Raw genomic sequence first — 16,239 nt, forward strand, 5'->3', positions numbered from 1 at the left:
GGTGTATAATGGTTGTGTAAAGTTAGCTTATCTAAAAGCAAAGAGTGTGAAGCAAAGACAGACATTTCATTTCTTTTAAGAGAGTATTTTGCAGTGTAGCAAAACAAAGGCAATAGAACATAATGATTACACTACCTTTATTGGCCACAGCAACACTTCAAAATGTTCATGATAAAATTTCTAATTATGAGAGTATCTAATCTTAATTTGGAGGTTATATCTCATGTGAAAATAGCATTTAGATTATCATTCGAGAAACTTTGGCTATACTAAGTAACAGAATACCAGAAGAGTTTTTAATAATTCTATGTGTCTGAGACTGCATGGGAGTGTTGCCATTTTTCAACATAACCATAGATTTTTCTAAATGACAACATGGTTTCACAACTGGAAAAAATAATCATATCGAAGTTTTCTGTCAGAATGGGTGAAGAGGGAGAAATAAATGAATCAGAACGATTTATAATTCTAAGAGCTCAAAAGCTAGAATATTCTGTCAGAGAATTTGCAGGTTTCGAGGTCCACTGCTACTGATTTTACTGTGAAAGGGATAGGTCAGAGGAGCTTCAAAGCCAATAAACCCTCTGATAGATCTAAGAAATTAGCTGGTGCGCACCCATAACTCCAAAGATTGCTACACAATTCAGTTACTGAAAACCCTATTCATGTGCTGCAGATGGCATCCGTTATGTTTAGAGTACTGATACTAATCCACAAAGGTAGTGTCTTGGTTGTGCTCCTAGTCAGAAGCAACTGACTACATAAAAAAGGCGTAATATGTGCACAGAGAGGCTGTGGCACGATATTTAGCTTTCCCTGTGGTGCCACGTTGTTCTACAAGGTGCTTTCAGTAAGTAATTCAATTTTTTTTTCTGAAAACAGATTCGTTTTATCAGGATTATAATACACAATACTATTCGCCATTTGTTTGGCTACGAAATTCTGTTTTTCAGCATAATCTCTGTTCAATAGTGGGAGGGTCTGTATGCCTGTATGCCCGCATGGACCACTCTGCTGGTCGACGTGAGAGCCACCGTCTTACTGCATCAATAGCCTCCCCATCACCTACTTAATGTTTCCCGCGAAGTTCATTCTCCATTGTGCCAAAAAGATGGAAATAGAAAATGCGAGTTTCGGGCTGTAGGATCGATAGAACAGTGCAATTAAGTTCTGTGAGCTCCTCTCGGTTGCGGAGACTTCTGTGGCGACGAACACGTTGAAGTCGTTTCTTCAGTTTCCAGAGGGTAGCACAATACACCTCAAATTTGAATGTTGCATCATGAGGGAGGACATAAAACACAATAACCTCTGGTACAGAGCGCCGCGAGTCTCGAATCCGCGCCAGACGGCATGAACCTTGATTACCACTAGAGGTTTCTGAAGCCGGCGCGCCGAAAGCCGTGACTGCGCGCATATAATGTGAGGGCGCCACGGTGGAACACGTGATCCCAGCGGCCAATAGCGACATACCCTAGGCGCCATGGTGGAACACGTGGTCTCAGCGGCCAATAGCGACGTACCCTATCATGTATTTAAGCGCCTGCCTCTCGCTCAGCGAGGCAGTCTGAGATTCGCGTGAGTCTATCGATATCTCGACTACGGACAGTGTGTTTACTTTTCTTTGTTTCCATGTACGAGTCGACACTGTGGAGTCGTGAGGTTCTCGCTCGTGACCCCATTGCTTCTTGCATGTTGTTGTTCCTAAGGTCTTGCTCGGTCGTCCGTCATTGTTCTTGTCCGTCCTTTCCCATTCGTTTTGTTTGTTCGCAGGCAGCTCCCGTTTGGTACCACTGCGCTTTCACTCTCGGAAACCCCACGACCGTTACGGTCGCGGTTACAACATGACCCCTTCAGACTTCCAGAAGACGGTCGCCATGATTTTACATGCTAATGGTGCCGCTTTGAACTTTTCTTTCAGAGGAGAGGCGGTGTGGCACCACCCTAAGGACTCCCACTTTGTTTCCGATGCAAAGTGATGAACCCATGTTTCATCACCTGTGACAAAGATTTTTCACAATTATCTTTTAAACCTGCAACCAATTCGGCACACATGGTCCTCCATAGCTCTTTATGGTTTTCGTTAGGCTGCAAGGGCAGTAGTGGGCACACACCTTTGAGTACGGTACTCCAACTGGTGGACTAGTGCGTCAGCACTACCGACAGAAATGTCCAGTTGAGCAGCGAGGTGTTTGATTTTGACCCGTCGATCACATCGAATGAAAGTATCTGCAAGCTCCAACATTGCAGGATTCACAGCCATGTGTGGAGGCCTGCACGTGGGAGACCGAACAGGTTTGCGCAACCTTGTTGTGGTGATGATAGTCACCTCGCCAAACAACTCACTGTATTTTTATTTACTGACATGTCTCCATAGACACTTTGCAACTACCTATAAAAATCTCCGGTGCTCTGATTTTCCGCCAAAAGAAACTTAATGACAGCTCTATGCTTGGAATGCACCTCCTTTACAGACGTCATTCTGAAGGCGACGTACAGCGCCGCCACCTATTGGAACTTCATGAAACTATAGGGACTGAAGCGGAAATGTTCCACTATGTCCCACAACTAATTCCGAATATGTTGCATTACTTACTGAACGCCCCACGTATTAATCGCAATGTCTCATGCAGGCATTCTGCAGCGTAGAGACAATGTATATAAAGTGCTAGTGTGCTATATTCCGGTGTAATATTGTTTCTGGCTATAACTGCTAAACGCTACTAGCGGAAGTTACTTCTTAATTTCCTTACGTACTATCATGTACTACAATCCCTCTCTTTTGTCTGCACAAAAGATGACGCAGGGTTGTTAATTTTGCTTCGCTATGGTAGCCATGTTGCCCCTCCATGGACCCTACGACATGAAAGTGTTGCTTTGACTGATGCAAGTTTTACAGTCTGAGACTCTGAGAGCAATTGATGGAGATGTTATAGAATGATGCGTGACGGTTAGCATGTGTGTATAACTGACGAATAGCTAGCAAAGCATTCCTACCCTGTACGTTGGGGTGACAGTATCCTTCTCTGATGGCCTAACGGTCTCCGGCTTTTTTTTTTTTTCACTTTTGGACTTCGGGGTATTGCTTGTGGCCGTTGATGTAAAGAAATCAGATGTTAATGAAACCATTTTAGCCAGTAGTGTATTCCTTAGATTTTATGTAAAGTTTTTAATGGGTCCTTATCTGGTATTAGTCTAATAATAGTCCTATTCGCAGAGTGGTGACCATTTCCTAATAGCGCACAGAATTTCTGGTGTATTCTGCTGGACACATTTCTCGGAAACCTCGATGTGAGCCGCATCGAACTTCTATGAGATGTACTAGCGTATCGACTGAGTCGGAAAATGAAGAACTTTGGTTCTGATGCAATGGAAAAATCATTTTTTTATCATCACATAGTGAAAAGCATTCCTTGAAGATTAAACTATGTAAACACTTTAAAATGATTTTTACAGGGTCTTCCGTCTTTAGAACGAACTGCAATGAGTATCCAAAGACCTTTGGCAATCACAGCACAATATGTAAACGACGTTCCGTTTAGGTAAATCGATGATTGGCTTATTATGAAGTTTTGTTTATTTTTGAAACAAGCACATTTAGGACACAATCGTAACCATTTTCGACCCACAATGTCGATCTTCAGACGCTACAGTAGTACAGAGTAAAAAGTTTGTATTACGACCATCAAATAAGTAAAAATACGTTTGCTAGCTATACTTCTGAATTAAGTGAAGAAATCAGATGTTATCGAAACCATTTTAGCCAGTAGTGTTCCCCTTAAACTTTGTCTAAAGTTTATTTAAAAAATGGCTCTGAGCACTATGGGACTTAACTTCTGGGATCATCAGTCCCCTAGAACTTAGAACTACTTAAACCTAACTAACCTAGGGACATCACACACATCCATGCCCGAGGCAGGATTCGAGCCTGCGACCGTACTTGTCGCGCGGTTCCAGACTGTAGCGCCTAGATCCGCTCGGCCACTCCGGTTAAAGTTTATTAAATTGAAGGTATAGTTAACCAGTGGAAAATGCAGAAAGTTCTACTTAGTCATTCAACCACTACAGTCCAGGGACATAATTCTGACTGGGAGGAAATCACGTACGGGATTCCCCAAGACTCAATCTTAGGTCCACTATTGTTCCCCATATATGTAAGTGGTCTCCTGTCCAATCTACAACAAGAAGAATTAGTTCGTTTGGCAGATGACACTAGTATTGTAATCAGTCCAAGCATACATACATAAAGAAAAGAAATTGTAATCAAATTTCTTAAAAGTATCGTTGACTGGTTTTCTACGAATGGACTCACTCTCAGTTTTAAAAAGACACAACATATTCAGTTCTGCGCTTCTAGCGGTACTACACCAATGATAAGTGTAACACATGGTGAAGAAACAGTAAATAGGGCGGAAACTTCAAATTTAGGTGTCCATATTGATGAGATTTAAATGGGAAAAATCACATTTTGGAACACAATTAACTTTAGAATCATTGCAATTCTTGGGGAGAGCAAATCAGTAAGTTGACATAATTTGCATACTTTTATTCAGTAATGTCATATTAAATAATGTTCTGGGGTAACTGTTCAAAAAAGTGCTATTAGAATACAATGTGGTGCTCACCTCCGATTACCTTGCAGACGTCTGATTAAAGAGTTAGGCATTCTGATTACTGTTTCACAGTGAATCGTTTACTGGAAAAACCACTTGGGCCGAAACGAGTGATTTGTTATGGGGAAAGAAAAAACTAGATCATTCTCACAATGTGAGCTAGTTTTAATCTATGTTAACTACAAAGGATGTAGATATTTTCCAAAAGTTTTGAATCTTCATTTAATGTTCACTACAGAGACATACATTGTTAAATTTGTCGGAACCAAAGGGTTTCTGAAACAAATGTAAATAAATTTAATTGAATTAAATAATTTCATGTAAAAACCATTACTCACAATACATATTTCGCCACAGTATTACATCAGTCACTTTTCTTTATCCATATAGGCGGTTTGGGAGTATAAATTATTGTAGAATCGCTGGATTTCTTCGGAATGAGGTAGGTAAGGTTTGATTTTTATTAATCCTTCATTTTGTGTTACTAATCATTGGCACTTCAGATGGGAAAGCTGGTTGTGATGGAAAATCTGGAATTTGCTCTCCATCTCCAAGTTTGAAGGTATGTTCCTGCAATCCACCAATGAACGTTCGGGTCTTCATCATTCCTGGAGTAAGTTTGCTGTAGGAAAACGCCATAAAGTCTGAAACTGAAAAACGTTGCTTTCTTTCTCAAGGAAATTTTTCTTCCTTGTGATTCCACAGACAACACATTCTTCTTGTAATGTGCTGGCCACCATGAAAGCTCTCTTAGAGGTAGAACAGGTGATTAATTCTGCATACTCCAACTGCCAGGTACACTCTATGAGTCTTTTCTACGTTTCTCTTCGCAACACTGGAGACCCTGTCACAACGAAGGCAGTTGTGCCCTCTGATGAGGAAATATTAATGGAATGAATCAAATCTTCCTTTGGCTATCAGTGTCAACATGCGTCGGATTACACAATGATTTTTACAATGAAGTGAATACCCCTTGCTGCAGACAGGCGTTGATATAAGTCAACGGGACCAGTTGAAAATGTGTGCCCCGACCGGGACTCGAACCCGAGATCTCCTGCTACCATGGCAGACGCTCTATCCGTCTGAGCCACCGAGGACACAGAGGATAGTGCTACTGCAGGGACTTATCTCTGGCACCCCTCCCGTGACACCCACATTCCCAACTTTCTTTCGTACATGTCCGAAAGAACAGATACAATCTTCATATACAATGATTTTTATTTTGGGCAACGCAGCCTTCAGAGAAAATATGGGAATGTCGGACATTTTTGGCAGACATGTTCATTTATACGACAAGATAAAGAGCACTGAGGCCCTTTCTAGTTGTTGTTTCATATTATGTGTAGAATACGACCGTCCCAAATTTTAATTCATGTATGGTGAAGACAGTGTAAGTAAGCTGATGCAAATAGACGGTGTCTTCAATGAGGATAACTGGAAGCATCAGATTTTGCATGTAAACAACGCAAATTCTGGCGAAATCCTGAGAATCTCTGCACGTGTTCTGCATACGATCATCTGTCTTGTGGAACTTTTCAGCTCTCCTTTTATGAATTAATAGTTCGGTTGCGGCCACACGCTTTGCATTATTATTTACGGTAGGACTTCTTATTTTCACACATAATTCTTCGCAGACACAACATGTATCAACCTGTGGTTGACCAAATTTCAAATTGAAATTTTCATTAAAGATGTTCCAGTAATGCCAATAAGTTACTTTCACTTCAGGGTATTGTGACTGATGACAGTCCACATTCCTTTCACATTAAGCTTTAAAGCTAAGTATTTTTAGTCTCTATTTGTGTCGTGTGATTCATGAACTGGAAAACTGTTTATGTGGTTCTCAACCAACAATATTACGCCGGTTGGATATACATTTGCATACCGCTGTTGTCCCCGTGTATCTTGGGGAACTTGCCAGCGATTGGTAGATCCCGTCTTCTCCGCAATTTGTTATCAGAAACACTGTATACGGATAAAAATGCACGCTTACAGACTTGAACACACCAGTCAGTATTTGTACGTACCACCTTTGGGTTTGTTTTTGACAGGTAAGCTGTTGTCACCTGCCAATTTTGGACGTTTCCTTGCAATGACACACACCATTATTAGGCTCTGTAAGAAACCACCTTTCTCACTTTTAGTATCGAATCGTAAGAACTTGGAATATAATTCCATCTTGACGTCTGAGCTAATTGTAGTAGTCATGAATTTCCACTTGCATCTGCAATAACAGACAGTGCATTCGTAAGAGGAATAATAGGAACAGATTAACCAAACAATAATAGTAGTTTCACTGGCGAACGACTTACTTGCAATCACAACCTTGTTCTTTAGGCTTAACTGTTTCACCTTTATAGTTCACGTATTCAATGTTTTTAACTCTACTTTCTTCTATTCGTTCTCGTTACTATATAACGCTTTTCACTACTTTCTTCCTTTTATTCAGATTGATTTCATCTCTACCAGACGCCATTTCACTTGCAACTGATGTACAAAGCCTGAAATTTACATCGAGTAAAAATGCGGGAAGAAACCAGAAACAATAGAATAACGAGTGATATTGCCAACTTTACGTTTTGAATAAAAATCACTCCTCTCCTGTACATGAGACCTACATCACATGAAAACTTCCGCCAGCTACTGGAGCCACTGTTTAACGCTGACATTAGGGGTTTCCACATAAATCTATGCGTCTATACACAAACTATCATATGATCACATAATCTCAATTAGCTTAAAAAGGGTACATGGGGGGTTTCTGTAAGTGTATTTCCTCACGAAGTTTGTTTTAAATAATTCTCTACAATTCAAAAGGAAAAATGATGTACATAATTACAATACTAAAAGGAAAAATGACATTCATTACTCCACACTATGGTTGTCTTTAGTACAAAATGGGGGTGCACAATGCTGCAACAAAATTGTTTGATCACTTACCCACTAATATGACATATCTGACAGACAACAAAGTAAAATTTGAAAACAAACTAAGAAAGTTTCTTCTGGACAATTCGTTCCGTTCCGTAGCAGCATTTCTGTTACCGTACAGTGTAAAATGTAGTAAGTAGGAGTTACTCATACCTGTATATCTTTCTTCTTTTTCTAACATAATTGCGATTTATCGCGCAAAATGATCCGTGAACTATGTAACCAAGTAACTAAGGTGCTACTGAAATGAATGTGGATCATACCAGGGGCGACATTTGGTGAACAAATTTCATGCGCTGTCAAATAAAACGTAATACCAAATTTCAGGGTAATATAAGATATAATTAAGTGTACTTTTCTTGGCCCAATCTTTGTACCAGCGAGTTGCAGCAGATTGTCGCCCTTGCCGTCTGGTCCGTGTCGTCTCATCTGAACAGGTGGGCAATGGCGTAAACATCTAGCTGTCCAAATTGCAGAAGCACCGGCCTTCGGATATATTTACCATAATAGTTGCTCCTTTCTTCTATTTATCGTAAAAATCTTTCTCTGCTTCAAAACTCACTTCATTGCTTTAAGGACCGTATTCTGTTTTTATATTTTATGAGTAAATGATTGAACCATTATTGTAAATGTGATACATTTTATGACTTTCACAAGTAACAGATGTTTAGGACGGGTGGTAGGGACAGAGCATCGAGTGACATTATACTGAGTGCACTATCCGAAAATTACCTTGAGCAATTAAACAGAGAACCGACTCGTGGAGATAACATCTTGGACCTACTGATAACAAACAGACCCGAACTTTTCGACTCTGTAAGTGCAGAACAGGGAATCAGGGATCATCAGGCCGTTGCAGCATCCCTGAATATGGAAGTTTATAGGAATATAAAAAAAGGGAGGAAGGTTTATCTGTTTAGCAAGAGTAATAGAAGGCAGATTTCAGACTACCTAACAGATCAAAACGAAAATTTCTGTTCCGACACTGACAATGTTGAGTGTTTATGGAAAAAGTTTAAGGCAATTGTAAAATGCGTTTTAGACAGGTACGTGCCGAGTAAAACTGTGAGGGACGGGAAAAACCCACCGTGGTTCAACAACAAAGTTAGGAAGCTACTGCGAAAGCAAAGAGAGCTTCACTCGAAGTTTAAACGCAGCCAAAACCTCTCACACAAACAGAAGCTAAACGATGTCAAAGTTAGCGTAAGGAGGGCTATGCGTGAAGCGTTCAGTGAATTCGAAAGTAAAATTCTATGTACCGACTTAACAGAAAATCCTAGGAAGTTCTGGTCTTACGTTAAATCAGTAAGTGGCTCGAAACAGCATATCCAGACACTCCGGGATGATGATGGCATTGACACAGAGGAGGACATGCGTAAAGCTGAAATACTAAACACCTTTTTCCAAAGCTGTTTCACAGAGGAAGACCGCACTGCAGTTCCTTCTCAAAATCCTCGCACAAACGAAAAAATGGCTGACATCGAAATAAGTGTCCAAGGAATAGAAAAGCAACTGGAATCACTCAACAGAGGAAAGGCCACTGGACCTGACGGGATACCAATTCGTTTCTACACAGAGTACGCGAAAGAACTTGCCCCCCTTCTGACAGCCGTGTACCGCAAGTCTCTAGAGGAACGGAAGGTTCCAAATGATTGGAAGAGAGCACAGGTAGTCCCAGTCTTCAAGAAGGGTCGTCGAGCAGATGCGCAAAACTATAGACCTATATCTCTGACGTCGATCTATTGTAGAATTTTAGAACGTGTTTTTTGCTCGAGTATCATGTCGTTTTTGGAAACCCAGAATCTACTCTGTAGGCATCAACATGGATTCCGGAAACAGCGATCGTGTGAGACCCAACTCGCTTTATTTGTTCTTGAGACCCAGAAAATATTAGATACAGGCTCCCAGGTAGATGCTATTTTCCTTGACTTCCGGAAGGCGTTCGATACAGTTCCGCACTGTCGCCTGATAAACAAAGTAAGAGCCTACGGAATATCAGACCAGCTGTGTGGCTGGATTGAAGAGTTTTTAGCAAACAGAACACAGCATGTTGTTATCAATGGAGAGACGTCTACAGACGTTAAAGTAACCTCTGGCGTGCCACAGGGGAGTGTTATGGGACCATTGCTTTTCACAATATATATAAATGACCTAGTAGATAGTGTCGGAAGTTCCATGCGGCTTTTCGCGGATGATGCTGTAGTATACAGAGAAGTTACAGCATTAGAAAATTGTAGCGAAATGCAGGAAGCTCTGCAGCGGATAGGCACTTGGTGCAGGGAGTGGCAACTGACCCTTAACATAGACAAATGTAATGTATTGCGAATACATAGAAAGAAGGATCCTTTATTGTATGATTATATGATAGCGGAACAAACACTGGTAGCAGTTCCTCTGTAAAATATCTGGGAGTATGCGTGCGGAACGATTTGAAGTGGAATGATCATGTAAAATTAATTGTTGGTAAGGCGGGTACCAGGTTGAGATTCATTGGGAGAGTGCTTAGAAAATGTAGTCCATCAACAAAGGAGGTGGCTTACAAAACACTCGTTCGACCTATACTTGAGTATTGCTCAACAGTGTGGGATCCGTGCCAGATCGGGTTGACGGAGGAGATAGAGAAGATCCAAAGAAGAGCGGCGCGTTTCGTCACAGGGTTATTTGATAACCGTGATAGCGTTACGGAGATGTTTAGCAAACTCAAGTGGCAGACTCTGCAAGAGAGGCGCTCTGCATCGCGGTGTAGCCTGCTCGCCAGGTTTCGAGAGGGTGCGTTTCTGGATGAGGTATCGAATATATTGCTTCCCCCTACTTATACCTCCCGAGGAGATCACGAATGTAAAATTAGAGAGATTAGAGCGCGCACGGAGGCTTTCAGACAGTCGTTCTTCCCGCGAACCATACGCGACTGGAACAGAAAAGGGAGGTAATGAAAGTGGCACGTAAAGTGCCCTCCGCCACACACCGCTGGGTGGCTTGCGGAGTATAAATGTAGATGTAGATGTAACGACTGTCTCGGGGGACACGCGCATCTAGCGCAAAGAGTAATGCAAGAGAAGTATCCTTAGTTGTTTCTATGTAAGTCCCCGATTTTTGGTATTATATTTGGTTTGAAACACATGAACGTTGGTTCACCAAAATCCGCCCCTAGGTGTGACCCCACATGTACTTTAATAGCACATTACTTAGCTCACAAGTACACCTAGTAGAAATAGTTTTACTTGTTTTGAGGGCTTAATGTAAGCTTATTATGTCTTCCTACTAAAGCATCTGAAGATGGCCGTTGGTGGTGGAGGGGAGGGGTGGGGGGGGGGGGGGCGAAATCGGTTACGACTGTGTCATAAAAGTGATTGTATCAAAAACAAACAAACATTTATAAAAAATAGTACATGTTTTGGCACTTCTGGTATTCTTATGCCAGTTACTCTCAACGAGTGGGCTTTTTTGATCGTACATAAATAGTTAAATAAATGGATTGATTACACAAAACATCCTCTTGTGGCAACCACTTGGCGATCATGACGTTGCTTGGCTTCCCTGGTAGAGAGTCATCCTCAAACTTCCAAAGGACCTTTTGCGGAATTTCGGAAAAGGCGTCCATCAGTGCTTGTCGTATAGACTCTGGCAGATTTCTGCTCTTAACATTCGAGCCAAGGCTGAAGTATATGGCTCCAAATTTCGCACCATTCAGGAAGGACTGTATCTCCTACAACGGCAGTTACTTTATTGTATCACAATGTATCGTAAAAAATGTTTCGCCAAACTAACGTTTGCTAGAAAGAGACTTACCTGCGGTAGCGGCTTAGGCTTTCCTTTAATGTGGAGTCCAGTCATTTGTACCACAGTGGGTTGCATCGGCTTTGGATAAGAGGAGGAGAAGTGAGTTGTTGCGAGCAAGAGACTGATATTGTACTGCGATTCAAAGATGCTGGGAACATCGTTTCCGAAATGTTCCCACATTACTTCATTTTGAGCCGCTGTATATCTTCTAGCAAGCCAAAACGCGTCTAGTATTTGATAAGTATTGTCAAGTCTTTCCCAGAATGTCATGTGGTCCGTGTAGGTTGTCTCAAGCTCTGGCATATACGCAGGATGAACTAGATTGCCCATCATACGATGTAGCTGTGGGTATATTTCTGCCGACCAAATACCAACAACCGGTGGAGACCCCAGTTTATGCACAAGGCCATGGTAACAAAACTGTAGGTACATTTCCATTACCACCAAGTCAAATTTCTTCTCAAATCTGTGACAGATTAAAGTAAAGCAATAAATACACTTGTCCAAAGCGTAAATAATTCGACTTACTGAGAGAAAAGTTACCATAAAAGGATTTTAAAATAAATTACAATTTAACGTAATTAGTTCAGTAATTAAAATAGAAAAAAGGAAATGGGTTTTTGTATGTATATCATAGGAAAATATTGTATCTCCTGGCTTAGAACTGCTCGAGAAATAAGGTGTGATAGCAAATAATCACAATGTACGAGAGTCTTCAGCTGAAACTGCCGCCGTTATCATCACAATGAAATGGTTAGCTTTCAGTTTGACGTGTGACACATTTTTGTTGAATAGATCAGTACAGTTAATACATCTCTCGAACCTAGTAACTTAGCGCAGAGTTCGATATAGCGTTAATAAAAAGGTTTGAAGTGGTTATCTGTGCCAGTAATTTTCACAGCGACAAGATAAACGTAAATTGGCGAACCTAGGGATGAATAATTATTCTGTTGTTTAGGTATCGGTACGAAACAGGAAGGTCAAAGAAAAAGGAGACATTGTGGTTGGCGGAGCTGAAAAGGGTCTTCGAACATCTACGAGGGCTATTCGGAAAGTAATGTCGGGTCGAGCGCTAAATGGAAACCACAGTGAAAATCCGAAGAAGTTTCCACAGTTTGTTTTGGGCAGTGTTTGGGAAGTGTCTCTAGTGTGCCCAGAGATTTCGCCTAGTGTCTTCATGACAATTCTAGGCCACCCTCTGCAGGAGCAATGAAAATGCTCCTGCAGCATTTTCGACGGGAAGTATTTCATCACCCACAATACAGCCAGTAATTGGCTCCCCCTGAGGTTCATCTCTGCTCACATGAACCGCCGGGTTTGAAGAAAACACTCTGGCACGGGCAACGAACTGTAGACCAGCGCAGAGAACTGTCGGAAAGCACAGGCGGCTGCCTTCTATGACGACGGTATTGAAAAGTTGGTGAGGCAAATGTCTAAATCGAAGTGGCAACTATAAAGAATGGTATCTGGAAGATGGAGCTAACTGTTGTAAATAAAAGATTTTTGATTTTTGTTGTGATTTACATTTCTCGAACTATCGGTCCTTACTTTCCGAATAGCCCTCGTACGTTTGGGGGACAACTTTGGAAAGACCTTACACATCGACAGCGGGAAGAACTGAAAGGCATCGGAAATGCGGAGTTCCAAAAGGATATTTAAAATTATCGAAACAAAACGATAAGGGAAAGTAATATGAAATGAGGCAATATGAGGTATAACAGATGAAAAAAAGCTGAAAAGAAGCAATATGCAAACAGAGATAGTATTTTCGAACATATGTTAAGTCATCCGGAGGTAACCTACCTCGAGAGCGAAGTTAAAATGGAGGACAAGAAAGTCGATGCTATACAAGACTGAAATTTGAAAAACGGATTACTGCGGGCGTTGTTTGTCATGGGTACGATAAGATAACAATAATCCAGAACACGTCAACGCTCAGCGCGGCAGCAAATCAACAGCAGGGATGTGAACAGCCGAGGTATTTAAAAAAAAGTAAGGCACTGAGGAGGTGAAATGAAAAAAAGGGCGCGAATCCTGCATTCTTACTGTCTGAAGAAACATATTTAAGTAGCAAGTCTCTTTCATTTAATAACTCAATTCACGCGTTCACAATGGGAAAGTATTGTGAATACTAAACCGCCACTCTCTTCGTAAAATTACAGACTTTTTCTGTTGAACATGTCACCATCTCATCATCATGAGGGCCAGTTACGCTTACTAAATTACATTATACTTTAGTTTACTATCGACATTTAACGCTGATAAATCGTTAATCGCACTAAATGATTCACTAATAAATCATGTGCCTTAAGAAATATATTGACATGATGATTTTGTGAGACCTACGACCTGTTCAGTATTTAAGACAATGTACTTACTGAAGTTCCTTTATACCGGGGGTTTTAAACTGAAGGTCACAACTATTTTTAGCAGCTTGAATCATCTTCTCAGTGAATTCCTCTTTTGAAAGTAGAGACATTTTGTAGAAGTCGTGTTGTTTCTTCACATCATACATGAATGATAAATCTACCTGAGTTGTGTTTGGAGGTGGATCCTGTGACAGACAGAGGAAAGTTAATATTTTTTGTGCAATAATGTATGTATATATAAATTTAAATAAAAGTTATACAACGCGATATTTGAACATAAAATTTAGATACTTTTCTTTTGTGTGACAGTAGCTTACATAGGTAACTGACAAATTCAGCGGTTTAGACATGGGAGTCTGCAGAAATACAGCCAAGAGGGAGCAAGAGTCTAAAATTACCATTTTGAAACAACTGATTCGATGAATCTGAAAATGAATCGTACCACAAGAAGTAAATTTGACAAGATTTACGCAGAACGAATTATATCCTGAACCATTGATAGTTACTCATTCTATAAATTTGTGAAGATAGACTAAATCGATACGTAAAAAATAAAGATATTTCATTAGCTTATACATACCAAAGTACATTGTGTTATACGGGATGAACCACGTAAGACGTACCATCCCTTTTGTTTCGTGAACGGTTCCAGATATTGAAACAAGATCTGAAGCAAATGATATTACTCTAAGGGGCATGAGCTTGGATACATGATGAGGTCTCTTAATTGTATCGATAGAGGTATTGAAGCAAGTACGATTTTACAAACAGAATGATGTACTTTTTTTTTTAACAGCAGCCGAAAGCGCTTGAAGAGACTAGTGCAGTGATACTTGGTAACGTTGAGTTTGAAACTCTTCTCACAAGAACCCGAGACAAATTCTAAAACTGAAAGGCAAGTCGGCCGGAATCTGCTACTGCGTTGTAAGCAGCATCGTGGCGGGTTAAGTCGTTGTACCAAAGCGTTCGGCTGTTTTCTTGTCTGCACTGCAGAACTAGCAGAAACTGAGTAGCCTAAAGGCAGATCATTTCTGCTTCAACGTTGTTTGCATGCAGACATGTACACCAAAGTGAAGAAGTTAACGTATGCTACTTTTATACATCGAATGGGGACACGAGGCGTATTGCCGAGAAATGAGGGCTAAGCCAGAGGAGTATCATTCGCATCTTGTGTCGACATAAATTCCACCCTTATCATCTGTGGCTACATCAGGCATTCTGAGGACGGTATTTCGAAAGCTGTATAGATTTTGCTTTCCATCGCTTGGGAGAGGCACTACGTTTTTCCAACGTGTACTCTGTACCGACGAAGCAAGAAATGAAATACCGACGAAGCAAGCACTGAAACGAAAATTTACCTAATAAACACTACTGGGCAGCTGAAAATCTACTCCGGCTTCGTCAGGTACAACAACAAAAAGACCTGGAAACGTAATCCTATTATAGTCTGCCATCATAAAAAATTCCTTTGTGGGACCTTCCTTCGTCACAGGTATGTTAAGTGGAAATACGTCTACACACTTTCTTATGAACATTCAATACATTCTTCTCGAATAGGTACCACTATATAAGAGACGGTGTATGTGCTTCCAACACGACGACTACCCAGCTCACTCTTCCCGTGTTGCAACGCAAATACTGAGTGAAAAGTTTTATGGCCGCTGGAAAGGACGGAATGCTGCAATACAAACGTTGACAAGAACTCTTCATTTGACCCCTCTTGATTTCTTTGTATGGTAAGCACTGAAATATGCAATCTATCATGAAGCCCCAGGTACGTCCGACGATATGCGCCGTCGAATCGTTAGAGCATGCAACAGCGCATCATACAACTTCTTTCATCTGTTTGTCTGTCTGTCAATGATTTCAAATGGGCCTTGTAGTCACTAGCAAAGATTTTGAGCACATACTTAAGTGTAAAACTATCTTTCTTTACGAAAAATTATTTATTTTGTAAGTGACATGTCATCACTCTGAATAAACAGTTTGGTTTATTTAAAGTGTATTACATCTAATTTCAATGTCTAGTAGAATTTTTAGACAGTTTTCCGACAGCATGTTGTTTACTTTAAGATGCATTCAGGCAAAGACAGGTCAGGTTTTTGTCTCAAATTTAAGAGAGTTAATACAGTAGTTTCCTTTACCCCCTGACTAGCGCTCTTTATCGGATTACAGATTAGATTAGGATAGTACTTGTTCCATAGATCATGAATACGACACTTCGTAATGATGTGGAACGTGTCAGGTTAATAAAAGATGTCTATACAAGATATTACATGGCACAAAGTATTACATGACACTTAATACTTTAATATATATATTTTTTTTATTTGGTGGGGTTGGGGAAATTACCCACTTACTACATCCAAAATTTCATCTAATGAGTAGAAGGAGTAGCCATTAAGACATTCTTTTAATTTCCTTTTAAATGCTATATGGCTATCTGTCAGACTTTTGATGCTATTAGGTAAGTGACCAAAGACTTTTGTGGCAGCATAATTTACCCCATTCTGAACCAAAGTTAGATTTAATCGTGAGTAGTCAAGATC

At 40.6% G+C, this 16,239-nt stretch overlaps 1 protein-coding gene across 1 annotated transcript in view; it reads right to left on the reverse strand.

The window, feature by feature from the left end:
• The window catches only part of LOC126252059 (UDP-glucosyltransferase 2-like), a 68,993-nt gene that overhangs the window by 43,531 nt on the left and 9,223 nt on the right, over positions 1–16,239 (reverse strand). Inside the window, exons 2-4 of the mRNA XM_049952900.1 lie at positions 13,700–13,875; positions 11,331–11,787; positions 11,025–11,247 (exon numbers count right to left, since the gene is read on the reverse strand). Coding sequence (XP_049808857.1) covers positions 11,025–11,247; positions 11,331–11,787; positions 13,700–13,875 — 856 coding nt within the window. The remainder of the gene's footprint in view (positions 1–11,024; positions 11,248–11,330; positions 11,788–13,699; positions 13,876–16,239) is intronic.

The sequence above is a fragment of the Schistocerca nitens genome, chromosome 4 (genome assembly GCF_023898315.1).
Source record: "Schistocerca nitens isolate TAMUIC-IGC-003100 chromosome 4, iqSchNite1.1, whole genome shotgun sequence".
Lineage (NCBI taxonomy): Eukaryota > Metazoa > Arthropoda > Insecta > Orthoptera > Acrididae > Schistocerca > Schistocerca nitens.